This window comes from Aplysia californica, unplaced genomic scaffold (assembly GCF_000002075.1).
Source record: "Aplysia californica isolate F4 #8 unplaced genomic scaffold, AplCal3.0 scaffold01058, whole genome shotgun sequence".
Lineage (NCBI taxonomy): Eukaryota > Metazoa > Mollusca > Gastropoda > Aplysiida > Aplysiidae > Aplysia > Aplysia californica.
This window is the reverse complement of record NW_004798328.1, coordinates 130,281-157,978: the sequence shown is the minus strand read 5'-3', so window position 1 is coordinate 157,978 and position 27,698 is coordinate 130,281. Positions and strand designations below refer to the sequence as shown.

At 41.3% G+C, this 27,698-nt stretch overlaps 1 protein-coding gene across 1 annotated transcript; it reads left to right on the top strand.

The window, feature by feature from the left end:
• Positions 1–589: 589 nt before the first annotated feature.
• Positions 590–23,834, top strand: LOC101856302 (dnaJ homolog subfamily C member 2). Its single transcript, XM_005111440.3, has 18 exons — positions 590–850; positions 3,791–3,987; positions 4,836–4,911; positions 5,851–5,949; positions 8,235–8,379; positions 10,182–10,262; positions 10,614–10,679; positions 11,453–11,544; positions 12,443–12,564; positions 12,899–12,967; positions 14,817–14,897; positions 15,458–15,546; positions 16,101–16,170; positions 16,943–17,109; positions 19,194–19,291; positions 20,600–20,707; positions 21,971–22,149; positions 23,420–23,834. Exons 1-18 carry the CDS (start codon positions 802–804, stop codon positions 23,489–23,491), a joined length of 1,860 nt encoding a protein of 619 aa, XP_005111497.1. The 5' UTR covers positions 590–801; the 3' UTR covers positions 23,492–23,834.
• Positions 23,835–27,698: the final 3,864 nt, after the last annotated feature.

The following is a 27,698-nucleotide window of genomic DNA, read 5'->3' as shown; positions in this document are numbered from 1 at the left end:
AGAGAGAGAGAGAGAGAGAGAGAGAGAGAGAGAGAGAGAGAGAGAGAGAGATTAATTAAAAAAACCCAACAACATTATTATTGATTCGTTCATGATGCAGTGAGAAAGCTAGTCACTCCCACCCCCTCCCCAAGGCCTCTCTCTTTCGTTCCACTCACTGTCATAATTTGCTAACAATTTAGATTTATCTCGTGAACGTTCTCTCGCCCTTTTTACCCCATCTCCCAAAACTCCAAATTATCAGATAACTTAGCATGCCTCGTGGCAAGGCAAAGTCTTTCGAGTGGTTTCCTCTCTTTGGATAACTTATTCTAGTGAAGAGCAACATTGGTTTTAGTGGTGGATTTGATCGCGCCAAACAAGGAGTGTGTATTGTTTTAAAGTATAATAATGTACACATAATTATAAACAACAATCAATTTACAGTATACTACGTACTATTAGCAAAACACAACGTTATTAGGAGCATAAAAAATCAATTAGGTTTGATTTTTGTCCCACTTTGTGCGACATTGAAAACATTGAGCAATAAATAAGGGAGCCCTTTTGAAATCAATGTAGCAGGTAAGATATACTGCACCCATGCTGAAAGAAAATGCTTTGCTAAACGATTGATTGAGGCATTGAGGCAGAGGGATTGTCAAGTGAAAATGGGGACCTTCCACTTGTAACATTAGCTTTATAATATTAGTTACCAAAAGTTCTTGTCATCCACTGGTGAAGGAGAACATTTGGAATATATACACTCTTCAGTGTGAAAATAGTCAGTTCCTATCACATCAACCTGTGGCGTGCTGTGCAATGATCCCAGAGGAGGAAGCGGTTACCACCGTGTGTGGGAAGCTATGCCGTGAGTGATTTTTGGCTTTGCTCTAAGTCTAGATTCTAAAGAATCTAGATCTAGATCTAGATCTAGATTAGAGATATTAGATTATATATCTAGATTCTAGATCTATAGACTAAACTGCACTTGGACTTCGGTGATTCAATATCAATTGCCTTTGTGTTGTGCTCTCAGCATGGGGAATAGAGCAAGAGCAGAGGTCTTTGAAAAGCCAAAAGCCAAAAGGCCACCTCGGGGTGAGAATAATAGCGCAGGCGAGTCGTTTGGCTATTCTCTCCCAGTGTGTGTGCGTTCACCGTTATAGCCTGGATCTAGGCCAACCAATTTTGCGTTCACCCTGAACCACAGAATTCTTCACTGTGAAAACAGAAAAATTGTAGAATTCTGTGCCGTGAACAAACGTTCCATTACTACTCAACTACTGTTAGCCTAAAAGGGTACAATTTTGTCTGTGGGCAGTGTGGAGAGAGAGAGAGAAAGAGAGAGAGAGAGAGGAGTAGCGCGGGAACTTCTGGGCAAAAACAAAAGGGAGTGTATACAGACCCGGTAACCGGGAATAAAGTCACAAAGTTACTAAGTATACAGACCCGATAGGGGAACTCTTTTGTGATTTCGGAAAGTTTCAGCGCCCTCTTGGCTCAGTCAGGGTAGAACTAGGGTCTGCTAGATCTATGGCATAGGTCTAGATCTAGACAGACAGGCAGATATAAATCATTGATCTAGTTTCGAGGCTAGCCTAGATCTAGATCTAGATCTAGATCTAAATCTAAATGAAGACTGCGGATGTCTTTTAGATGAACGATCGTTTTTCCTCGGTTTTGGAGTTAGTTGGAGGAATCACAATTTGAAGAAAAGAACAATGTCGTAGTCTATTTCCCACTCTATCTTTCTCTCGTTCCCTCCTGCCAACTGGGGCATGTCATACGTTTTGCTAGCACTTCCCCCTCCTCTCTCTCTCTCTCTCTTTACTCTCTCTTACACACACACACGAACACTTCCGGGTCTGGGCGCTGAAACTTTCCGAAATCACAAAAGAGTTCCCCTACCGGGTCTGTATACTTCGTTACTTTGTTCCCGGTTACCGGGTCTGTATACACTTCGAAAACAAAATGGCGACCCGCGTAGTTCGGCTTGATTCGAAAAGTTAAATAGCCGTAGCATCTTTGTAGACGACCAAATTAATTTACTCTTGTGTTTTAACATCTTTTTTAAACTTTGTTTTGGTCAATTTGATCGTCCACATCGATAGACAGTGTTCAGAAAGTTGAGAAAGAGACAGAGAGAGAAGAGGGGAGTAGTAGATCTTGCGAGAACTTCCGGGCAAAACAAAATGGCGACCTGCGTAGTTCTGCTCGATTCGAAAAGTGAAATAGCCAAAGCATCTTTGTAGACGATCAAATTAGCTTACTTTTGTGCTATAACGTAATTTTTTCTTTGCTTTTATCCATTTGATCATCCACACTGATAGAAAGTATTCCGAAATTAGGAAAAACAGGTCTTGTTTCACACCAGGTGAGAATAGCCAACGGTGGCAAGTCTCACCCGGGGTGAGAAGTCGATCGTATTTTTATTCTCCCCCCGGGTGAGGATAGCCACTTCCCTTTGAAAGGAATCCAAGCCGTGGAAATGAGGATGCGAGAACCCAGTTAGAAGAAGGACTGCCGTAACGAGCGACCACCCCAGCCCCAACAAACTCAAACACCAAATAAAAGACTTAACCCTACCCCTAACCTAAACCTAAACCCTACCCATACCCCTACCCCAAGCCCAAACCCTACCACCCTTACGGCTTATCCCTACCCCCACCCTATCTGGGCTAACCCTAACCCTCCTTCTCTTCATGTAGGTCACTTGTTACAATATATTCCTCCCGAGGTCTTTGGGAAGGAGTTCCACAGAGGGCCGGCGAACCAACAACACACCCTTACCCTAACCCTTATCCTAGCCATTTATCACCCTTACCCTAACCTTAGCCCTAACCCTTACTTTACTCTAACCCTAACCTAACTCTTGTATAGCTTGCTCAGGGGACCTTGTCACGGTATGTGCCGACCCTCTGCGGAACTCCTCCCGGTCTTTGAATAGAGTCAATCCTTGGAAATGAGTTAATAGAACCCAGTTAGAAAAATGAATTACGTACTTCAGATTTTGCCACTGTTGTTCCATTTTGATGTCACTACTACTTTTCTAAATTTGTGTGGAAAATTTTGACCGGGTCAACAATTTTATAAACGCTTTTGTACTTTGTTAACTGACACCAAATCGGGGAAAAGGTGTAGTTGAGGTCTCCATTCATGAAAACGTTTTTCGTGCATGACATGATGGCGGCCTCGATGTTGGCCTTACAAAGAGAAGAGACCCTGGGTATTATAATACAAGTAACAATACAATGTGCAAAGTAGGAAGAAGGTTCCCAATGGAGAACTCAATTAGACTTTTACCTAAACTGATTCATGACCCTTTGATCAAACAAGACAAGGCATGAAAAAGAATTATTTGAGAAATTCAAATGAACGCTGATCGTGATATAAAATTCTTTCTCCCCTATTCTGAGGATTACTTGAACATAATATCAGTATGCTCCCTTTGACCTGATTATGTCTACTTCCAGAAAAGGAAAGCTTGTAGGGAGGAAAAATAGCAGAATGTTGGTCTCACTTTATGTCCACATTTTTCTGGTAGTTGGTTTTAGGCTTTCAAATTAAGTAAAGAGGAAGAAATTATGTAACAGATGTTTAAATAATTTTTGTACAAAGGTCAGTTATTGTAAATTTTATTCCTTACCTTGTATTTGCTTAGTAAATCTGATCTAATGACGATTGGTTTGTAAACTTTCAGGAAAGAAAAAAAATGGATATTTTTTAGGTGCTCCTTTTATTAAGCTGTGAAAGCCGGTACTATTATTGCTGCTGTGGTCTCATCCTAATTTTGCTTGAAATGTTCCAGCATTGGTCAGCTTTGAGTTTGAGCCAGTTGGACGATGGTTCGAGGCCCACCATCGCCGGGCGCACACCCATCACTCACAGTCGCATCATTCTGTGGACAGCAGCTCAAGCGAGTCTTCCGAGGAGGAGGAAGAGGAGGATCAGTTTGATGAAGAGAACGAATCTCTTCTGTTAAGACTGAACCCAAAGGAATGGAAGGTACAGTTGATGAATTTGTAACGCTCAAACTGGTATGAAATAACCTTGCTTTGATAAATTGATGGATTTTATTTCAGCCTTCTAGCCTTCTAGGGTCTAAACAGTTATGATAATAATGGGTGTCTTGCGAAAATGGTCTTCTGTGGCGATCACGCGGAAAGTTCCTCCTTTTTTAGAATTCTGAGTTGAGACCCATGGTTTTATCTGCCTGTGCTTCTGAAATGAGTCCACAGATAATGGCAGTTTTGTTTGGATTTTGAAAAATGAAAAAATTAATAACTTTTTGATTTAGTGTATAACAGGTTTATATAGAGTCCTGTGATTGAGAAAAAGCAAGGCAGAAGTCCAGGACAAGAATCAGGTGTAGGAAAAGTTGAGGAATTCATCAGCAGCAAAGTGCATAAATATGTCATTGGATCAGTTGGATCTTTCACTTCACTATGTTGGCCTTTACGGCAATCAAAGGCTGAGATCATTAAAAAAACAAGAACAGGTTTGTCTACTAAGGAACTGTTGTCGCGTTAAAGAAACAGTGAAAGTGAAGGGATTTGTGTACTGTGGCAGGGGACATGTATTTTTTAAAAGTGTATTGGTGTTGTAGTCTTAAGACTCATTATTTTTTTTGGTACTGCAATGTTTGTTTAGTATGGGTTCCATAGTTGGGATTTATGTTTGGATAAATTATAGTCCCCTTGCAATTGACTGGTGTGATCCAAATTTTTTTGTATGTCTTAGTAATTAAAAACTTTTGGGGGGAGAGGGGGGGGGGGGGGGAGATAAAGCCCCTTCACGAAAGAGTTAAGGCATGACTGATGATGTCACAATAATGATAATTTTTCATTTTTCAGAAACAAGATCACTACGCTGTGTTGGGACTGAGTAAGCTACGACACAGGGCCTCTGACGACCAGATCAAAAGAGCTTGTGAGTATTGCAGTCACCGAGTTATGTACTTTGGATATATGTCATTTCTCATCCTGCTCTGTAGAGGATATTCAATGGACTTATGTTATATGCATGTTGATTCGCTCTTGTTATTCGAGTGTTATTTGTGTGTTCTCAGGTACCTATGTCAAACGTGATTTCGTGTTGTTGACGCAATAAATACATGCTAAGTTCGGAAGAAAGACTTGAAACTATTTTCACAAAATCACGTTTGACATAGGTACCTGTGAACACTCGAATAACAAGTGTGACTGAACATGTAACATAAATGAATTGAATATCCTCTATTCTAATTGGCCTAGATCTCAGATTTTGGCGCACGTGAAAAAAAGCTTGGAGGTAAAGTATGTCCCATGATACTTTGACTGTTGTCTATCTGCTTTGCACTACTCTGTTGTCGGTGCCCTGTTGGTTAGGCTACCGGACTTGTAATCGTGGGATTGAAAGTTCGGGGGTTCGAGTGTCAGTTCGGTCCGACGTTGTGTCTTCGGGAAAGGCGCTTTACATGAATTTCCCATTTGGTTCGGTCCTTTCAGAGATAGGTGTTTGTTAGCCTCGGAGGTCCCACCTCTTAAATAATCTTATAGTGTTGATAGGGGCATTATACCTATACCATTTCTATACCTTTTAACAGAACTCTGTTTTCTACTTTTTAATTACTCGTCTTCAACCTTCACGTGGTCAGGGTGATGTTTCACCTATTAACACTTTGCAGTCACATAGCCAGCAATACAAAACACCCCATCTGGTCACCCAGCCAGCAGTACAAAATGTCCCATCTGGTCACCCAGCCAGGAGAGCGACTGCAACCGACTTCTTGAGCCTGCATCAGGTGACGGGAACGGATAATTTTCTCCGACGCATTATTGCGCCAAGTGACCGCAAAGTGTTAACTTAACTTTTCCCGTTTTATTCCAGACAAACAGAAAGTCCTGACCCACCATCCAGACAAGAGGAAAGCGAAAGGAAAATCTGTGAAAGAAGGAGAAGACGATTATTTCACTTGTATAACCCGAGGTTTGTGGATCAACACCCTGTGTTCAGGGGACTGCTGCTTTTTCTTTCCTCATCCTTACCATTGTCATTTTCCTCCACTTCTTTTGTGGGTGGTTGGTGGTTGCTCTGTTGTGGTTTTCTTCTTCTATCGTCCTTATCTCCCTTCCTTCTTTTTTGTGCTTGTTACTCTCTTGTAGGGCGCTCTCGTGGCCTAGAGGTTAAGGTGTTGGCCTCTCATTCAAAAGGTCCCGGTTTGGAATCCGGGTAGCGACCGAAAAATTTTCTTCTCTAAATTTTATCTCCTTTCACCTTATTTCCTGCTCTCTAACAATGTTCTGTCGTCTGCGTTCGTCTCCACTTTCTGCCCCCCCCCCCCCTCACCTCCTTTGCCCCTTCCTCTGGGCTCCTGATTCTTTCTGCAGCCTTTCTACTGCAACTCCTTCGATTCTCCTTACTGCTGTCTTTCAGCCACACCCCTGATCTTCTGGTAGGAAAGATCTACACCTAGCCTTCTCGGACAAGGACAAAAAATCTCGGAGGGCTCGTGTGCAAGTTGCGCACGTTAAAGATCCCTTGGTGGTCTAAAATCGATAAGAGTAGGCTTCGGCCACCCCCCAGGCAAAATTCAAAATTTCCTACCAATTAAAAATATTAGATGTGTCCCGCGTGCTCATATGACCTTATGCAGTTGCGAGCGCCGTAAAACACTTTACAAAAACAAAAACTCTCTTGTAACACCTCTAATCTTCGGCACTTATATGACCTTATTGTGTTGCTAGTGGTGTAAAACACTTACTAAAATTAAAGCTTACCATCTAGCATAAGGCTATTGTCAGTATAAGCATCAATGTGTATTGCTCTTTAGAGTATGTATCTATATAACTCCAAAGGTCTTGTAATTAATTTCCTGCATGTGGTTGAATGATGCATCTGATGTGATATGTACATTTTGTCTGCTTTACTTCTTTTTTCATATTGAATTTGATGAGAGTAATATATAATTTAAATTTTTTTGTATACCTGCAAGTGTTTTTACGGTCCTGTACAGTAGTGTTGGGGCGAGCGGACGGACGGGTTAGTTACTCGCGGACTCAGAACGAACGGGTAACAGACGGCCATGAGAGCGAACTGCGAACCTCAAGACAGTTAGTTTTTTGGGTCCGCTCCACAATTTGACTCTCTCAGGGAGTGGACTGCGGACCTCAAGCCTCAAGTCAGTTCGTTTTTTGGGTCCGCTCCACAATTTTATTCACTGGGCGGGCGGGCGAACGGACGAACTCTAGCAGACGAGATACTTGACGCTAGATTTGACCCGTCGTCTATTGTTTGTTAATTAGGCCTGATGTTTCAAACCACTAGCGGTGCCACAGGTAGTGAGAGAGGCTGGTGACGTAGTACATTGTGTGTAACCTTTCACCTTGTGCGTGGGTCACACTGTGTACGTTCCAATTATCTCATAGGCCGGGGGGGGGGGGGGGGAATTTCCGCCATGAACGCCTAGCTACAATGTGAGGCAGGAGGGTGATTTTTTAATTAATTTTTTTTGGGGGGGGGGGTTGCAAGTTGTATGCAATGGAAGGAGTCGCTCCCGTCCGTCCGCCCGCCCACCCGCTCGAATGCATGGAGTCTCTCGGTCCACCCGTCCGCTCGTTCGCTAAACGAACTGTTGTCTCTCTCCGATGTGTAGCGAGTAACGAGTAGCGAACTACTCTTCACAAATGGACGGTTCGTTACCCGTCCGCTCGATTGCGGGTAGTGCCAACGAGTAGTTCGTTACTCGCGGACGCTAATTTTGCGAGCCCGACCCAACGCTACTGTACAGCCAAGAAAAATTTCCCTCTTGGATAATAAATGAGAAAGTTGTGGGTTTTCGATATTCTGGTGCTGTTTGTCCTTCTTTATTCCTCTATAGGAAGTTTCTCCAAAATGCCCACAATTTCCGACATGTACTCAGCCAAACTTTTTTATTTCTGAACCGATTTTGAAAAAGTAAAAAGCATTTTAGTTCTGGATTATTGATCTTTGCACCTGTGTTGTTTCTAGGTTAGTAGTTCCCGTCTTTCAAAAAGCTGTGGCTAAGTCGAGAGGGGGTTAGTGCAAATTGGGCAAGGCACGTTCTCCATACAGTCAGGCCCAGGCATTCAGCTTAGTCCTTAAGCTAAATTGACCGTCTGCATAGACGAAAAGAGCCATATTTATATATATATATATATATATATATATATATATATATATATATATATATATATATTGCTAAATAAAGTATTATCTGATCTTATCTTAAAAAACTGTCTTTTGTCATTCAGCGTACGAAGTCCTGGGCAACAAGCAGAAACGACGGTCCTTCGACAGCGTGGACCCCGAGTTTGACGACAGCGTGCCCAGCACCAGTCAAGTCACCAAAGACAACTTCTTCACCCTCTTCCAGCCGGCCTTTGAGCGCAATGCTAGGTCAGTCTTTTTGTCCTTGGTCTTTGGTTATGATTAAGTTGTTCTTTTGTATCTGGCATGTGTTTGTTTTTTGTTTCCCTCTTTTTTGTGTAGCATGTAAAAATCTTTGGTTTTTACATTCTGAGAGTATTTGTAGCTTAGTTCTGGAATGGTTACCGTAAAAATATAAAATGTTGGTAGTTTTTGTTTAGCATTGTTGATATAGTTTTGTAAAACTATGAAAACTTATTCCTGGGGCCTTTCTTGGAAGGGGTGAGAATAAAAATACGATCTACCTCTCACCCCGGGTGAGACTTGCCAGCGTAGGCTATTCTCACCCAGTGTGAAACAAGATCTGTTTTTCCTCATTTTGGAATACTGTCTATCGGTGTGGATGATCAAATTGACAAAAGCCAAGAAAAAATGACGTTATAGCACAAACGTAAGCTAATTTGATCGTCTTCAAAGATGCTATGGCTATTTCACTTTTCGAATCGAGCCGAAGTACGCGGGTCGCCATTTTATTTTGCCCGGAAGTTCTCGCAAGATCTACTCCTCCTCTCTCTCTCTCTCTCTCTCTCTCTCTCTCTCTCTCTCTGTCTCTTTCTGAATACTGTCTATCGATGTGGACGATCAAATTGACCAAAACAAAGTTAAAAAATGATGTTAAAAACAAAACAAAATTAATTTGGTCGTCTACAAAGATGCTACGGCTATTTAAGTTTCCGAACCGAGCCGAACTACACGGGTCGTCATTTTGTTTTGCCCGGAAGTTCTCGCGCTACTCCTCTCTTTCTCTCTTTCTCTCTCTCCACTGCCCACAGACAAAATTGCACGCTTTTAGGCTAACACTAACAGTAGTAATAGATCTAGAACGTTTGTTCACAGCACAGAATTCTACAATTCTGTTATCACAGTGTAGAATTCTGTGGTTCAAGGTGAACGCTTCACTGGTTGGCCTAGGCTATAACGGTGAACGCACACCGGGTGAGAATAGCCAAAAGACTCGCCTGCGCTTTTCTCATCCGGGGTGAGAATAGAGGTGGCCTTCTTGGAAGCACAGTTCTCTATACAACTCCACAAAGAAACAGTCTGACAGAGACGAAAAATGTCGTTTGGAATGTCACTTCCACCAACTATTAACTCACTTTAGCATATTTCCGTGTATTATGAGATACGCTTTAGCCATCGCTATCTCCGGTGTTTTTCGGATACAAGCTATGGGAAACGGCGAGCCAACAGTTGACCCACTTGTTTCGTTTTGTTAAAAATTGGGTGAAGTTATGGGCGATACTTTTTAAGCTGTAATCGACTAAGTCAGTCACCCCCACATTGCGATAGATGATTTTATAATAAATTGGGCGTTAAAAAAAAAATTGCGTCACCCCAAGACATTGCCATTTTCAAAATATTGATAAAATAAAAACTATTTGGACAAATGAGTTTCAGTTTTCTTTTTCTGTGAAAGCATTTCTTTCTTTCTTTTGTTTCATTGTTTTCATTATGATAGCTTCTACTGCATTGTTTTCATTATGATAGCTTCTACTGCATTGTTTTCATTATGATAGCTTCTACTGCATTGTTTTCATTATGAGCTTACAGTCTTTTTGCCCTCAACGATTCAATCTACCCCTAATAAAACTGTCTGGCTGTAATGCTTGTTGGGGAAACTGCTCAGGCTCTAGTGAGTTAAAAAAGTTTTTTCTCTTACCTCCCTTGTAGGAAACGGAAGAAAAACAAAACAATGGTAAACGGTAAACCGACTTACTTTATTTTTTCTTCTTAACCTTTTCACTTTCTAATGTCTTTTCATTTTTTACCAGGTGGTCGACAAAGAAACGGGTGCCCAAGATAGGAGATGAGAACACTCCTTTTGACGAAGTGAACAACTTCTATTCCTTCTGGTGAGTTCCCTTCAGTGGTACCCTTGTGCTCATTTGGTTTTTGTTGACTTGTGCAAGTACTATTTGTGTGCAGTATAGCTGTCATGCTACAGAGTCTAGTGAAGGGTCATGCTTGTTCCCAACAGTGGATGGTTTGCTCCTTCTTTCCTACCAAACGTCTATCGTCCCGATCTCTCCTCCTTTTTTTCGTGTTTGTTACTCTCTTGTAACACCTCTAATCTCTGGCACTTCTATGACCTTATTGTGTTTGCAAGTGCCCTAAAACTCTTACTGAAATAATCCAGATTAGCCTTGAGTTGTGTGTGGACATAACCTTTCACCACGTGTGTTATGCTGTCGTTTCATCAACAGGTATGAGTTTGATTCCTGGAGAGAGTTCTCCTACCTTGACGAAGAAGAGAAGGAGAAAGGAGAGAAGTAAGTAGGAAATGAGTGTCGTGCTTTTCTCAGTGAATAGGAGCTAGTTTATGTGCTTTGTCCAGTCAGGATGAATGCGTTGTGTGCTCTCCCCGGTGAGCATGTGTGTGTAAATTGCTTTGCTGAGTATGAACTAGTCTGTGTACTTTGCCATGAATGAAGAAAAAAAAAGGTTCAGCTCTCAAAGACAGCACTGGTGATCTTTTTCTTGTATTGCGAAGAAAGCTGTTTTGTGTTGAGGAGAGAGAGAAAGAGAGATAGAGAGGGAGAGGGAGAGGGAGAGGGAGAGAGGGAGGAAGGCTGTTGTGTAGAAAGCTGAGCAACTGGAGTGAGCTTTGGACTCGGAGGGGGGGTGTCCTCGCAGTTTTTTAACCAAAACTGGGTTTGATTCATTTGAATATTATGTTAATATAATAGAATTTTTAATGACTATTTGTGTGTGTGCATGTAAGTGTTTGTGAGCGGGAAGGGAGAAGGAAAGAGTGAGAGAGTGGGTTGTTGACGGGTGCTCTGGTGTGGTTTGCTCCTTCTGTCCTACCAAACATCTATTGTCCTAATCTCTTCTGCTTTTTTGTGTTTGTTACTCTCTTGTAACACATCCTTTCTTCAGCATTTATTTGACCTTATTGTGTTGCAAGTGCTGTAAAACTCTTACTAAAACTGAAAGAGTGAGAGAATGTGTGGTTGTATGGATTCACCGTGCCACAGCAAATGTGTCTTTGTGGAGATCAATAAATTGTTATCCTATCACATTTCTGTCATCTTCCTCACAGTCGCGATGAGAGGCGCTGGATAGAGAAGCAGAACAAGGCAGCTCGGCAGAAGCTGAAGAAAGAGGAAGTTGTACGTCTGCGACAGTTAGTTGGTGAGGAACTGTGATTGTCTCCTTTGTCTCTGCGGTGCACTCACACGCTCCTTTGTTCCTCACAGGCATGGGGGTGGTGGTTGGTGGGTGCCCTGCTTCTTCTTTCCTATCATACATTTATCGTCTTTTTCTCTCCTCCTTTTTTGTGTATGTTACTCTCTAGTAACACCTTTAATCTGCGGCAATTATATGACCTTATTGTGTTGCAAGTGCCGTAAAACACTTACTAAAACTAAACACTTTGTTGTTCCTCACAGTCACGTGGGTGTTGGAGAATGTCGGTCTGTCCAGCTGTGTGTCTTTTCTGTTGGGTGTGTCCAGGTTTTTCTTTACACTTTTGGTTCCTTGCTGGGAAAGTATGGCTCTCTTATCAGTGGGTGTGTCATCTGTCGCCCATTATCATTATTATCATCATCATCATCAATGCCTTCCAACCCTGGAAGGGTATAGGCCACATTCAAGCCCCTTTCGTTTATCTCTGTCCTGGGCCATCCTTCCAAGCTCGTTCCAAGTGAGCTTCATCTCTCTCATGTCCCTTTCCACACATCTACTCCATGTTTCCCGTGGCCTATAACAATCCCATGCGAGCGCCGTAAAACAATTACCAAAAAACCCCCCAAACAAATCTGTCCTAACACAAAATACAAAATTGAGTTCAATGCTGCACCCCTGTGAAGTGGGTGGTTGGCGGGTGCTCTGGTGTGGTCTGCTTCTTCTTTCCTATCAAACATCTATCGTCTTTATCTCCCCTCCTTCTCTTTTATGTTTGTTGCTCTCTAGTAACACCTTTAATCTGCGGCACTTATATGACTTTATTGTGTCGCAAGTGCTGTAAAACTCTTGCTAAAACTAAAGCACCCTTGTGGAACGGTTAGAAATTTTTTCGCTTTTGTTTCAGATAATGCTTATACCTGTGATCCGAGAATACTGAAGTTTAAGGAGGAGGAGAAGGAGAGGAGGAATGCGGCTAAGAAGGCCAAGCAAGACGCGGCCAGGCAAAGGGTAGAGGAGGAAGAGAGGGTGAGTGAGGGTTTTGATATACAGTGGTCTCCGTCTAAGATCCCACTGCTTTTAGTCCCGGTCCGCTGAAGATCCCGCATTTTCCTTGCTCCCGAGCACCGGGATCTTAGGCGGAGACTACTGTACTTTAATACACTGGTCCAATTTTTTAACAATGTTTTGGAACATTCTCCGTCTTACAAGCTTTGTTCTAAACTGACGCTGGCTGGAGCTGTGTTGACAAGTAGTGCTTTGAAAAAAAGATTTAAAAAAAAAAAAACCTTTTGCTGTGGTCCTTTGAAAAATGAGCTTTTGGGTTTTACTTTCAATGGTTTTTGTCTCTATTCTTTTACAGAGAAAGCAAGAAATCCTGGATGAGGAGAGGAGAAAGAAAGAAAAAGAAGAGGAGGAGGCAAAGGCCCAGGTGTGTGAAAGACACTTTATACAAACATTCCTCTCTTTATATAAACATTCCCCACTTTATACAAATATTTCTCACTTTATACAAACATTCCCCACTTTATACAAACATTCCTCTCTTTATATAAACATTCCCCACTTTATACAAATATTACCCACTTTATACAAATATTCCTCACTTTATACAAATATTCCTCACTTTATACAAATATTCCCCACTTTATACAAATATTCCCCACTTTATACAAATATTCCCCACTTTATACAAATATTCCTCACTTTATACAAATATTCCTCACTTTATACAAATATTCCCCACTTTATACAAATATTTCTCACTTTATACAAACATTCCCCACTTTATACAAACATTCCTCACTTTATACAAACATTCCCCACTTTATACAAATATTCCTCACTTTATACAAATATTCCTCACTTTATACAAACATTCCCCACTTTATACAAACATTCCTCACTTTATACAAACATTCCCCACTTTATACAAACATTCCTCACTTTATACAAATATTCCTCACTTTATACAAATATTTCTCACTTTATACAAATATTCCCCACTTTATACAAATATTCCCCACTTTATACAAACATTCCCCACTTTATACAAATATTCCCCACTTTATACAAATATTCCTCACTTTATACAAATATTCCCCACTTTATACAAATATTCCTCACTTTATACAAATATTCCTCACTTTATACAAATATTCCCCACTTTATACAAATATTTCTCACTTTATACAAACATTCCCCACTTTATACAAACATTCCTCACTTTATACAAACATTCCCCACTTTATACAAATATTCCTCACTTTATACAAACATTCCTCACTTTATACAAACATTCCCCACTTTATACAAACATTCCTCACTTTATACAAATATTCCTCACTTTATACAAATATTTCTCACTTTATACAAATATTCCCCACTTTATACAAACATTCCCCACTTTATACAAACATTCCCCACTTTATACAAATATTCCCCACTTTATACAAATATTCCTCACTTTATACAAATATTCCTCACTTTATACAAATATTCCCCACTTTATACAAATATTCCTCACTTTATACAAACATTCCTCACTTCACCAAAGAAGAAATGGGTACCCGGCCTTAGACGGAGAAAGATCTTGTCAGTTTGTTAGTGTTTGAGCGCTTGATCTGCTGCTTGATCTATAGGCTTCCTGGGAAGCTGAGAATGTTTCTGGGTGTTCTATGGTCTGCTGGGGTAATAATATGGATTTGTATAGTGCATAGATCAGGGATATGCGCTATACAAATGCTATTTATTACTATTATTGTTAACGGTTTGTTGATGAAAGTAGCCGTAGGCATTTAGTCAAGTTGTAAATGTATGCACTCTTTAGTCACAACAAACGTTAATGATTTCACTGTGCTAGTATCAGATATATAAAATACAGAGGACATAAAAGGCATATTAAATGCCATGATTCTCTCTAAAAACATACTCTGGAAGCAGAGATAGAAGGCAAGAGGGGAAGGAGGAGGTCTGACAGAAGATGGGAACAGAACAAATGACTAGTCTTACTTTGAGTCAGTGTGCGCCATCCAAACCCCCCCCAGCTGATAATTGGCATGGCACCATCAGCGAGCAAGCATACACTTTCCTGGATCTTAGAGAGGAAGGAGGAGCGGCTATGGCATTTTGCCGCCTGCTGTCATGTCTATTCTCCAAATAAGTAAGTTAGTATTTTAGTAAGAGTCAAAAGGTGCCCTCCATAGTGATCCAGAATTTTGTCGGAGTACAGTGGTTGAGAAAATTAGAGCTCAAGTTTTCTTTTCTTTTCTCTGTACCAGGCTGCCATTTTGAAGAAAGAAAAAGATGCGTTGAAAAAACAGCTGAAGAAAGAGAGGAAGTCTATGAGAACCTTCATAAAGGTGAGTCAATTTATCATATTGTTTCTTGTTTGTCTCATAAATATCTCATAAAGGTGAGTCAATTTATCGTATTGTTTCTTGTTGTCTCATAAATATCTCATAAAGGTAAGTCAATTTATTGAATTGTTTCTTGTTTGTCTCATAAATGTTACATAAAAGTAAGTCAATTTATTGAATTGTTTCTTGTTGTCTCATAAATATCTCATAAAGGTAAGTCAATTTATCATATTGTTTCTTGTTTGTCTCATAAATATCTCATAAAGGTGAGTCAATTTATCGTATTGTTTCTTGTTGTCTCATAAATATCTCATAAAGGTAAGTCAATTTATCATATTGTTTCTTGTTTGTCTCATAAATGTTACATAAAAGTAAGTCAATTTATTGAATTGTTTCTTGTTGTCTCATAAATATTACATAAAAATGTAAGATAACGGATCAACTCCTTGACGATAGCTGGCTGTCTTGAACAACTTTAACTGTATATCGTTTAGAATATGTATATATGTTTTTTTCCCCCCTGAATGTACTGAAATGTATGTCAACGTATCTCCCACGGCCAGGAGTTTGAGTATTTTGCCAGCACGGAGGAGGAGAGAGTGAACATGCTGCAGGAGATGGACAGAGTGGCGGAGTTGCTTTCTCTTACCAGGTTAGTGCTGGGGGTTCTTCCTTTTAGTGAAAGTGTTTTCTTATAGTGATTGCACCCCCCCCCCCGGGCGGTGCCGCTGACTGAAGTGTCTTTAGGCCATTCCCAAAGGGGGGATATTAACATGTTCTTAAGCACAGTAGAATTGTAAATGGACTGATTTATCAACGTCATGCTCATACCGTGCCGAAACAACATAGGGGGAACTGTTGCTTTTTCTTTCCTCATCCTTATTGTTGTCATTTTACCTCTACTTCTTTTGTATGTTTGTCACTCTGTCTGTCTGTCTGCCATGCCCCTCCCCCACTCCAAGCACTACATGTATTAGGCCATTATCTATGGTCCTTATCTCTCCTTTTTTGTGTTAGTTACTCTCTTGTAACTACACTAACACCTCTAAACTTGGGCACTTACAATAGTTATATGTCCTAATTGTGTCGCAAATGCTGTGTTATAAACTCTTACTAACCCTCCCCGCCCAAAAAACCCCCCACAAAAAAACCCCAAAACAACAACCCAGATTTATTATGAATCTTTTTTCGCTTTTTGTTTTTCAGTCTTCAATCTCTGAATGAACAGCTGGGAAAAGGGGACAAGGAGACAGGGAAGGAAGCTTTTCTTAGCAAGGTAATGATGTACTCATGTAGCAAGGTAATGATGTACTCATGTAGCAAGGTACCACGCTGACCCCAGTTTGTGTTTGTTACTCTCTTGTAATACCTCAGGTCTTCCTTATTGTGGTGCAAGTGCCGTAAAACTCTTACGTAAACGAAACTTTCGCTACCCATCAACACAATGTAGACCATTTAACACTTTGACGCTTCATCTCGCCAATTGGCAATGTTTACCAATTAGTTTCTTTGGATTTTCCCCAAATTATAATGACAAAGTGTTAAGAGTAGGGATGTAAAACTCTTATTGAAACTATGACTTTTTTTCTTTGTGCGTTACTCTCTAGCCACACTTCTAATCGCGGGTGGTTGGCGGGTGCTGTGGTGTGGTTTTCTGTATCTCTCCTATGAAACATCAGCTATCTTCCTTATCTCTTTTCTTTCTTTTATGTGTTTGTTACTCTCTTGTAACTCCTCTATCCTTCGGCACTTATATGACCTTATTGTGTTGCTAGTGCCGTAAAACTTTTAAGAAAATTATACTATCCCTCCTCTTTCTTTTATGTGTTTGTTACTCTCTTGTAACGCTCTGATCTTTGGCACTTCTTTGGTTTGCTTCTTCTTTCCTGTCCAACTTCTATTGTCCCGATCTCTCCTCCTTCTTTTATGTGTTTGTTACTCTCTTGTGACACCTCTAATCTTTGGCAGTTAATAAGGCTTATTTATGTACCAGGTGTTGTATTGCTCTTGCTGAAACTAAACCGAACACCTCATGTCCCTTCCCGCAGATCCAAGAGGTGAACGACGAGATAGAGAAAGAGAAGAAGCTCCATCTGGAGATGACCCAGCAGAAGTCAGGGGGAGACAACTCCAGTGTGAAGAAGTCGTGGTCAGAGGCGGAGACGCAGACGCTGATCAAGGGAGTCAACTTGTTCCCCGCGGGGACCCAAGACAGGTGTGTGGTTTTCGCTGACATAGAAGAGGTCGCGTAGTGCAGGGCTTGTCACATTCGTACAGCCAGCACCCACATTTGACACCTTTTAAGAGGAGAATAATTTTTTTGTTCCGTCCACCTATATGTATATGTATTTCCATAATGGGGCAGTAAATAATAACCCCCCGGGCAGTGCCACTGACTGAAGTGTCTTTAGGCCATTCCCAAAGGGGGGACATATCTCGTTCAAGCATAGTAGAATTGTAAATGGGCTGACTCATGTCACGCTCATAACTGTGCCTGATCTACAACGGGGAACTGCTGCTTTTTCTTTCCTGATCCTTACTATTGTCATTATCCTCTACTTCTTTCGTATGTTTGTCACTCCCTTGTGACCTGCTATTTTGGGGTGCCTTGATAGTCGAAGCAGACTTTGTGCTGTTGAAGCTAGAGAGGTGAGCAGTCTAAGTCTGATTCCCTGTAAAACTTTCTCTGTTGACACCAACCCCTTGGCGCTCATATGACCGTATGCAGTTGCGAGCACCGTAAAACCCTCTACTATAAAAATAAAATTAAAGAGTAAATAGTACCTATCACTATATGCGTGATCCCTGCCGCCCACCAGAATGACTAAATGGCAAACTACTTTTAGGTATCGAATATGTGTCACCCCCCCCACCCCCCCCTTTAAAGTTAATTTTCAGTTTTATTACCCCCCCCCCCCCCCCCCCCCGTTTATTATTTTCCAGCTTGCCACGACAGACGATGATGTGAAACATTGTATCTAGAATCTAGATATCTGAATGAAACTTCTTTTTTTTGTAAATGACAAATTACCCTCTGTATTAGTACCGATAGTGGGTTGGCTATCTCAATTTTCCGTAAATTTTAAAACTTTTTGTACTTCGGCTTATAATTTTTATGAAACTGGGTTGTTCCTAAATGGGAAAAGTTGTCACAATAACTTTCAAAAATCACAAAAATTTAATGATCTCTTGTTCTTTTATTCACTAAAGGAGAAATGAAACAGATTTGTTCCTACTAGTACAGGGGTGTGAGGTTGAATGTGCCAACCCCGTATTCGCCACCTCCGAGTGGTGTCGGTGCTGTATGGCTTAGCTTGGCAGCCATACTGGCTTACTGTGAGGCTGTCGCTGAAACCATCTTTCCGTTGTTCATGCTGTGTCATTGGTTTGCCTCTTTTTTTTTTTCTGTGAGGTTTTTTTTTGCTTTTGGTTTATATCATAATATGTTTTCCAACAGGTTTTTTTTTGTCTATGGAGTTCTGTTTTTTACCTTATTGGTGTACCCAAGGGAGCATCACAAACACAACCACACAACCCAGTATCACAACAGACAGCCAAGAACATCATCAAATGCAACACCAGGGAACAGTGGCTGAATGGATGGGCAATGTGCAAAACTGGAAGAACTGTATTTGCACACATGACAGCCCCCAACTCTAAAGATGCAATAAATTCCCTGAGTAGAAGAGAACATGTCACGATATTTCGCCTGCGAACACAACACATACCACTAAATTCCTACCTTAATAGGATCCGCAAGGATACCCCACCCGACTGCCCGTTGTGCGACTGCCAGGATGAAACAGTACCACCTCACCTCTTTAACTGCCCAGCACTTTGTGACCTGCGTAGCACCTACCTACCTGCCTCCCCAGACATCGGAAACACTCTATACAGCGACAGCGACAAAGCACAGCTGATTAAAACCTGTCAATTCTTTGCCATATCGACAGACCGAAGGGCTAGAACCCAAATGGCCGTTGGATCGGAAAAGTAAAGTAAAGTAAAGTGTACCCAAAGGAAGTACAGTGAAGCCTGTTCTGATGATCACCTGTCCACGACAATCACCTGTATGAATGACCTTGCTTTAAAGAACATTTTATGATGGCTTATTTTAGTGAAACAAAATGTTTTATGGTGTGTAAATGGAAGTTGATGGTAATGGACATAAGAACATGTCTCCTTGGCTTGTTCAGCTGTCATTTCTTTCTTCTTTTACATGGCGCTCATATGACATTCTGCAGTTGGGAGTGCCGTAAAACCTCTACTAAAACTAAAACTAAAAACTTTCTTTTCCAGATGGGAAGTGATAGCCAACTTCATCAGCCAGCACGTTGCCAGTAGCAATAAGAATGCCAAGGACGTGCTGTCTAAGGCCAAAGACTTGCAGAAGAACGGTAGGTTCTTGGCTGACGTCTTCTATTCTCTATTTGTGGTGGCCGAATTTTGCTGTTCAAAAGTCTTTTTAATGGCTGCATCGATCGACATGCAGTTTTCGCCGAAAGATTCTTTAAAATATTCTCCAGAGCATGATGCCCTTCGTTCTTTTAGTTTTGCTGCAAAAAGCTAAATTTTTTAAATTTCGTCAATCGCTTTTGTAGGCCGTCGCTTCTGTCTCTGTAATTTTAGAAAATCTAGGGCGGAAGTGATATTTTGCGAGGCGCATTTTGTTTTGAGAGTATAGATCTAGATCTAGATTCTAGACCTTCTAATTTTTTTTTCATCTCTCAAGAATTTTTGCTCCATTCCAGTAGAGTGTAAATATAGTAGGCCAATCACTTTCAGTTGATATTAATGCACTGATCATTCCTTTCATCAAAAGGGGGCCCAGCTAGTTGTTCTATATATGTATAACTCAGGCATGTGCAAACTGTTGCGACCTCAGTGCTTTCTTGTCGTAGTGCCATTTTTTGAAACAGTGAAAATGTGACATTTTCTTAAGCTCGCTCTTTGTTATGAACCGCAGTGACTGCAGACTCCTTAATATAACTGCACCCTTTCATGATTCTCAACCACCGTTAATTTTTTCAAATTCGAAAGTTACGTGGTTTGGAAGTTTTAGGCGACCATAGTGACGAACTTTCACCAGTATAATGTATAGAGAAATAGTCAAGTTAATCAGTTTATTCCCTTTTTCTCAAAGGTAGCAAAATGAGATGTGCCATTCTGCTAGCGCAGTGGCGATACGTTTGCCTCAGTGTTATTGCGCAAAACTTTGTTCTCTTGAAATGATTTTGTTTCTTGTTATAATTATTAATATAACAGTTTGTCATTTCCGGTGGTGTCGGAGAAAATAGCTGTTTGCTGTTGGTCGTAGGTTCTGATGATTGTGAATAGGGTACGTGTGTGTGTGTGTATATGTGTCTGTATGTGTGTGTATGTGTGCGTGCGTGTGTGTATATGTGTGTGTGTATGTGTGTGTGCGTGTGTGTATATGTGTGTGTGTGTATGTGGGTGTGTGTATATGTGTGTGTGTGTATGTGTGCGTGCATGTGTGTGTGTGTGTGTATGTGTGCGTGCGTGTGTGTATATGTGTGTGTGTGTATGTGTGCATGCGTGTGTGTATATGTGTGTGTGTGTGTATGTGTGCGTGCATGTATGTATATGTGTGTGACACACCAAACCAATGTGTTAGGATCTGGACAATAAAGATGTATCTGATCTAATCTGATTATGTAACCATTTTCTCACTTGTCCCACCCCAGACATGAAGCTGAAGGAAGAGGCCAAGAAGAACGCGTACTCCAAGTTTGAAATGTCCCACAAAGCTGCCAAGTCTGGCGACATGGAGCGACCCAGTGAAAGACATGAGAGTAAGCCGGGATGCTGCTTTCACTTTTTTCCTCCTAATTTCTGCTACTTTCAATGAAATTGTCCATTTCTGTGTATGTTTCTTTAACTTTTAAGTGAGAAGTTCCACCTGATCTTCGGCACTTACAATATGACCGACCAATAGTATAAATGTTGCAGGTGCCGTGAAACCGTTACTAAAACTGAACCTAAAAGTTTTGTTTTGAGTACAATTGACTCTGGGGGGTGGGGGTGGGGGGTGGGGATGAGTTTGATACTTTTCTCTCCTGTTGGCAATTTACGTCTCTGGCATAGTATTATTTGTGAGGCAGCGTGGTGGAATCAGGCTCTCGTCCAAATAATCAAAGAGAACAAACTTGCATTTTTCCGCTGGTTTGTGAATTTTTATCAATTTTTTGTTTTTTGGCTCAACATCTTCATGCTCATTAAAGAACTCATTTCTGTGTTTATTTTTCTGAAAAACGTTGACTAAAGGCACAAAAGATGTAAATTTTCAGTTACCACGGGCTCTTTAGCTAAGGAAATAACTAATCTTTGGCGGCCATTTTCTCTCTAATTTTACCTCTGAAAACAAGCGACCCCCACCTCCTTCATTCTCAAATATCTCGCCTTGTATTTAAGATAAATGGAGATTTTTTTCATCCAAATAAAGACAAGTGCACAAGCTGTAAGATGATACCAATAACTCGGTGTGCCCAAAAATTGACGAGAGCCTGATTCCACCACGCTGCCTCACATTTGTTCACTGGTGTGTCACTTACATGACCTCATTGTATTGCAAGTGCCGTAAAACTCCTTACGATACCCCCCTGGGCGGTGCTACTGACCTAAGTGTCTTTAGGCCATTCCCAAAGCGGGGACATTAACATGTTCTGTCGCACAGTGAAATTGTAAATGGGCTGATTTATCAAAGTCACGCTCATAACTGTGCCTGATCTACAACAGGGAACTGTTGCTTTTTCTTTCCTCATCCTTACTATCGTCATTTTCCTCTACTTCTTTTGTATGTTTGTCACTCTCTTGTGACCCGCTATTTCCGGGGTGCCTTGATAGTCGAAGCAGACTTTGTGCTGTTGAGGCTAGAGAGGTGAGCAGAGTACGTCTGATTCCCTGTAAGGACTTCTCTGTTGACATCCACCCCTTTGCGCTCCTATGACCGTATGCAGTTGCGAGCGCCGTAAAACCAGTACCAAAACAAACTCTTACAACAACAAAAAACCAAACCTCGAAACAAAAACTAAGAAGAGTTTGTCGTTTGTCTCCAGCGGTGGGCGAGCAGCAGGTGCGAGAGACGGGCAGCAACCAGGCGCCCTGGACCGCCGACGAGCAGAAACTTCTGGAACAGGCGCTCAAGTCTTTCCCCGCCAGCGAGTCCGACCGCTGGGACAAGATCGCGTCAGTGATTCCTTCACGCAGCAAGAAGGACTGCATGAAACGATACAAGGTGGGTATGATGTGTGATTCTGAGTCTTCTGTGTTGACCTATCTGTGTTTTCTTACCCTGTATTTACGTGTGTGTGTGTGGCTTGAGAGGGACAGGGATGCTACACAGCCCAAGGGGTTTTTTTTTTCTTTTTTTTCTTTCCCCCCAATGATTTGGATGTTGGGTCAAGAAGTTATGGCTTCATTTCCCTCATGATTTAGTGAGTGGTTGGCGGGTGCTCTGGTGTTGTTTGCTCCTTCTTTCCCATCCAACATCTATCGTCCTTATTTCCGCGCCTTCTTTTTCGTGTTTGTTGCTTTCTTGTCTTTCCTCTAATCTTCGGCGCTTCTATGTGACCGTATAGTGTTGCAAGTTCCATAAAACGCTTTTTAAAACTAAACCCTCTCTGTTGTTGTAAGGAGCTGTGTGAACTAAACCCTCTCTGTTGTTGTAAGGAGCTGTGTGAACTAAACCCTCTCTGTTGTTGTAAGGAACTGTGTGAACTAAACCCTCTCTGTTGTTTCCCTCCAGGAGCTGTGTGAACTAAACCCTCTCTGTTGTTTCCCTCCAGGAACTGTGTGAACTAAACCCTCTCTGTTGTTTCCCTCCAGGAACTTTGTGAACTAAACCCTCTCTGTTGTTTCCCTCCAGGAACTGTGTGAACTAAACCCTCTCTGTTGTTTCCCCCCAGGAACTTTGTGAACTAAACCCTCTCTGTTGTTTTCCTCCAGGAACTGTGTGAACTAAACCCTCTCTGTTGTTTCCCTCCAGGAACTGTGTGAACTAAACCCTCTCTGTTGTTTCCCTCCAGGAACTTTGTGAACTAAACCCTCTCTGTTGTTTCCCTCCAGGAACTGTGTGAACTAAACCCTCTCTGTTGTTTCCCCCCAGGAACTTTGTGAACTAAACCCTCTCTGTTGTTTTCCTCCAGGAACTGTGTGAACTAAACCCTCTCTGTTGTTTCCCTCCAGGAACTTTGTGAACTAAACCCTCTCTGTTGTTTCCCTCCAGGAACTGTGTGAACTAAACCCTCTCTGTTGTTTCCCCCCAGGAACTTTGTGAACTAAACCCTCTCTGTTGTTTTCCTCCAGGAACTGTGTGAACTAAACCCTCTCTGTTGTTTTCCTCCAGGAACTGTGTGAACTAAACCCTCTCTGTTGTTCCCCTCCAGGAACTGTGTGAACTAAACCCTCTCTGTTGTCTCCCTCCAGGAACTGTGTGAACTAAACCCTCTCTGTTGTCTCCCTCCAGGAACTGTGTGAACTAAACCCTCTCTGTTGTCTCCCCCCAGGAACTTTGTGAACTCGTGAAGGCGAAGAAACAGGCTCAGGTTGCTGTGGCCAGCAAGAACAAGAAGTCATGACAGCTTGTCGGGTCGTTTGTCGTCTTCTGCCTGCGTGTTTTCTCTGACAGACTTACTGTGTGTTATAGGGAGGGGCAGGGGAGGGGGGATGGTGGTTGGGGAGGGGCGGGGAACGCTTAGGGAGGCTGAAATAACAGATTTGTGTGGGTTCCCCTGTCAGTCCGAAGGTGTAGAACCCAGATGGTCACTGGATCGGAAAAGTAAAGTAAAGTAAGTGTGGGTTACCCATTTAATCCAAAATGGAACGACTGAAGGATTAAAGTTATAAGAGAGGGGGTATACTAAGATATTGCGAAGAACTTTGAAGCATTTTGTGATGGGGAGGGGGGGGGGGAAGCAATGGTATAAAAAAAGAATATATATGTGCAAAGACCGCGGCTAAATAAAAATAAATCCAGTTTGGTACATGAGACTGTTCAGTTTGGTACATGAGACTGTCCAGTTTGGTACATGAGACTGTCCAGTTTGGTACATGAGACTGTCCAGTTTGGTACATGAGACTGTTCAGTTTGGTACATGAGACTGTCCAGTTTGGTACATGAGACTGTTCAGTTTGGTACATGAGACTGTCCAGTTTGGTACATGAGACTGTTCAGTTTGGTACATGAGACTGTTCAGTTTGGTACATGAGACTGTTCAGTTTGGTACATGAGACTGTTCAGTTTGGTACATGAGACTGTCCAGTTTGGTACATGAGACTGTCCAGTTTGGTACATGAGACTGTCCAGTTTGGTACATGAGACTGTCCAGTTTGGTACATGAGACTGTCCAGTTTGGTACATGAGACTGTTCAGTTTGGTACATGAGACTGTTCAGTTTGGTACATGAGACTGTTCAGTTTGGTACATGAGACTGTCCAGTTTGGTACATGAGACTGTTCAGTTTGGTACATGAGACTGTCCAGTTTGGTACATGAGACTGTCCAGTTTGGTACATGAGACTGTCCAGTTTGGTACATGAGACTGTTCAGTTTGGTACATGAGACTGTTCAGTTTGGTACATGAGACTGTTCAGTTTGGTACATGAGACTGTTCAGTTTGGTACATGAGACTGTTCAGTTTGGTACATGAGACTGTTCAGTTTGGTACATGAGACTGTTCAGTTTGGTACATGAGACTGTTCAGTTTGGTACATGAGACTGTTCAGTTTGGTACATGAGACTGTTCAGTTTGGTACATGAGACTGTTCAGGGCAAACTTTTTGTTCTCCCCGGAGTTGAGAAGGATGAATGTTTTGCGTGGACCCAAAACTTCAGTAGTTGAAGTCGGTGACATGGGACGGGACGGAAGGAATGGGACTTTCTCTGTGTTTTGATCTGGACCCTTTTATTGACCGTGATTTTGTTCTGTGTCCTTCAACGTACAGTGACCTTCAGAAGATGACCTGTGTTGGTTTGTCTTTGCCGTGACCCCACCCCCCAATTAAGTTGCTGGAAAAAATTTCCGCGTCTGTTTATTGTAGCCCGGGTTTGGATTGAGAATTGTGGAGGGATGTTTGTATTTGTGGACTGTTGTTGTGTTGTGTTGTGTGTGTGTGTGTGTGTGTGTGTGTGTGTGTGTGTGTGTGTGTGTGTCTCAAGAAAGGCACGAAAAGTTGGATTTTGACCATTCTGAGTTCAGGGTTGTACCTTATAGGAAATTCAATGCTGAACCCAGCGGCTTTGAATTTTTCAGATGTCCCAAGTAGTTTTTGAGATATTGCACATTTTGCGAGGTAGGGTATAAAAATATGATTTTGAGAAAATGAGCTTTTAAGTTTAACATACATTAAAACACATACAGACTTTAAAATTTAAAAAAACCCAATTTTTAAAAATATGTTCATTCATGGAAAATTCATGTCCAATTTGGCATTTAGTTGACATCGATCATGAATGGAATTCAATGGTAAAACATAGCGGGGAACAGAAAACATGCTTCAAGAATAGATTTTTACACCTTTTAAAAGCAGTTTTCATTATTTGTTTTTATTAAACCCTACCCTCAAAATAATTCAAAATAAAATATTTAGAAGTCAAATCAATGAAAACCCTTTGAGCAGTTTAAAAAAATGGTGGATCTATAATTTTTAAATGGAAACACGTTTTGGTAAAAAAAAAAGATTTTTGTCGTTATCAGCCTGTAGCTGGAAACTGTCTAGGGCGACTCTTGGTACCTTTCTCTGGGCACACACACAGATTGTTGTTTACTGAGGTCTAGCCCACCGAAACTGTCAAGGGTTTCAGGACACTGTTACTATTATTAGTAACGGAGGATTTTATGCGAGCGTGTCCCTTGTCTCTTCTGCTGAGATTCTTCAGCTCTTTTCTCGGGTTCTGGGTGGGAATGTTGGAGAACCTTTCTTGCGTTAAGTTTTTCTGATTTTTAAAAGTTCTAGTTTTCCTACGTCAGGAAAGTGTGCCAGAGATGGTGTAGGCCTACTTGGTTAATTTACTACAGAATTTTAACCCAGTATTTCGCGACCTCGGAGATTTCTGGTCCTATCTCCATGTTCAATAACAATGAAAACAGTTCATAAACAAGAGGGAGCTTAAGAAGATGTCACATTTTCACTGTTAAAAAATGGAGATAGGATAAGAAAGCACTGAGGTCGGTCGCGATTTGTCTGCTTGTAATTAATTTTCAAGGTTCCTTTCATGTTGACTTTTGCTTGTTCCGTAAAATGAAAGTGAAAGGTTTTTTTGTTATTGGTTCTTTTCTCCCCCCCCCCCCAGACCCATAGACATACATGATAGATACTTAAAGCTCTGACTTTGCCGTCACAAGGCTCATATATATAGTCAAAACCCTTGCCGTCACAACCCATTGGGGGGACATTCAAAGAAACTGGGTGGTAAACATGGCCAATTGGCGTTTTGTGACGGGGGCGGAAGTTCTGCGTTCTTGACGATCTGTGATGTGTGACGGCAAAGTGTTAAAGAAAGAGCTGACCCCTGTAGACTTTGTAGACCGTGCTGTCATTCAGTGTGTGGAGAGAGAGATAGACTGATGGGTCCGGCTTGATGAAGCTGATCGAGATAATGTGTATGGGGTTTGGGACACTTGTCGATGCATTTTGCCTGAATATTATGAATTTCAATAAAGTTGATTGATACATACATTCACAAACTTATTTGTTTTAGTTCGTTACTGATTCCTCCTCGATAATGGCATGCTGTTACTTACGTGTTATTTATAATATTGTTGGTGAGGGTGAAGTCAGAACTCTTTTTTTTATCAGACTTTCAATTTTGCACATGTGGTAACTTTTTACAATATGTGAAACGTGCTGACAAAATGAATTGCTTCTGGGATTCAAGCCTTATTGAAATAGATACATCACGCTTATAGGTGAAGTTTTTACAGTTTAGAAGTATGAAATCATAAAAAGCATGTTATACTTAAAGAATATGGCATCTATAGAACAATTTACAAATTTGGCCCCAGTGTCGATTTTGGGCCAATATCTCCATTTGTGGATTGCGAGAAGTAACTCATTTTGTCAGCACACCTCACATGGTTTCTTTACGCCTCCATTGACACAAGTCAGCTCATTTAGGCGGCGGGCGTCTCTCCCTGGCTCTCGGAGTCACCTACCCAGGCTGAGCAGAGACGTAGTCTCCCAGGAGAAAGATCGGGTTGCTTGATTGAAATGTGGGTGTCAATGATGAAGAAATATATGTTGTCGCAGTTTTTGATAGACGAGAACCTGAACTTCATTGGAAAAAAGAAAATAAAGAAAAAATCCAGTCGGGGAAAAAAAATTTGAATTTTCTATTTTAAAATTTGTGTCTTTAATAAATGTCTTTCCAACAAAATTCACATTGAAATGTGTTTTTATATGGACTTAAAAGGGGTTGAGCCCCCCCCCCCCAAAAATCAATAAAAATGACCAAGCTTGCAGAAAAATGCCTTTTTCTCAGATTTTCTATCATGACGCAGTGGAATCAGGCGCTCGTCAATTCTTGGGCATGTGGGAGTTATTGGTGTCATGTGAAAGCTGTTTCATTTGCCTTACTTCCGATGAAATAAATGTCCATCTCATCTTGAATAGCAGTCAAAATATAGGGCCTACATTGTATATATATACATATCATATACAGTGTATAATGTGATTGAATGAGGTAAAGTTGCCTGGTTTCAGCGGTGAAACTAGCGAGAAAAATGGCTGCCAAAGTTTGGTAACTCCAATAGCTAAAGAGTCTTTGAGAATAAAAAAAATGGCATAT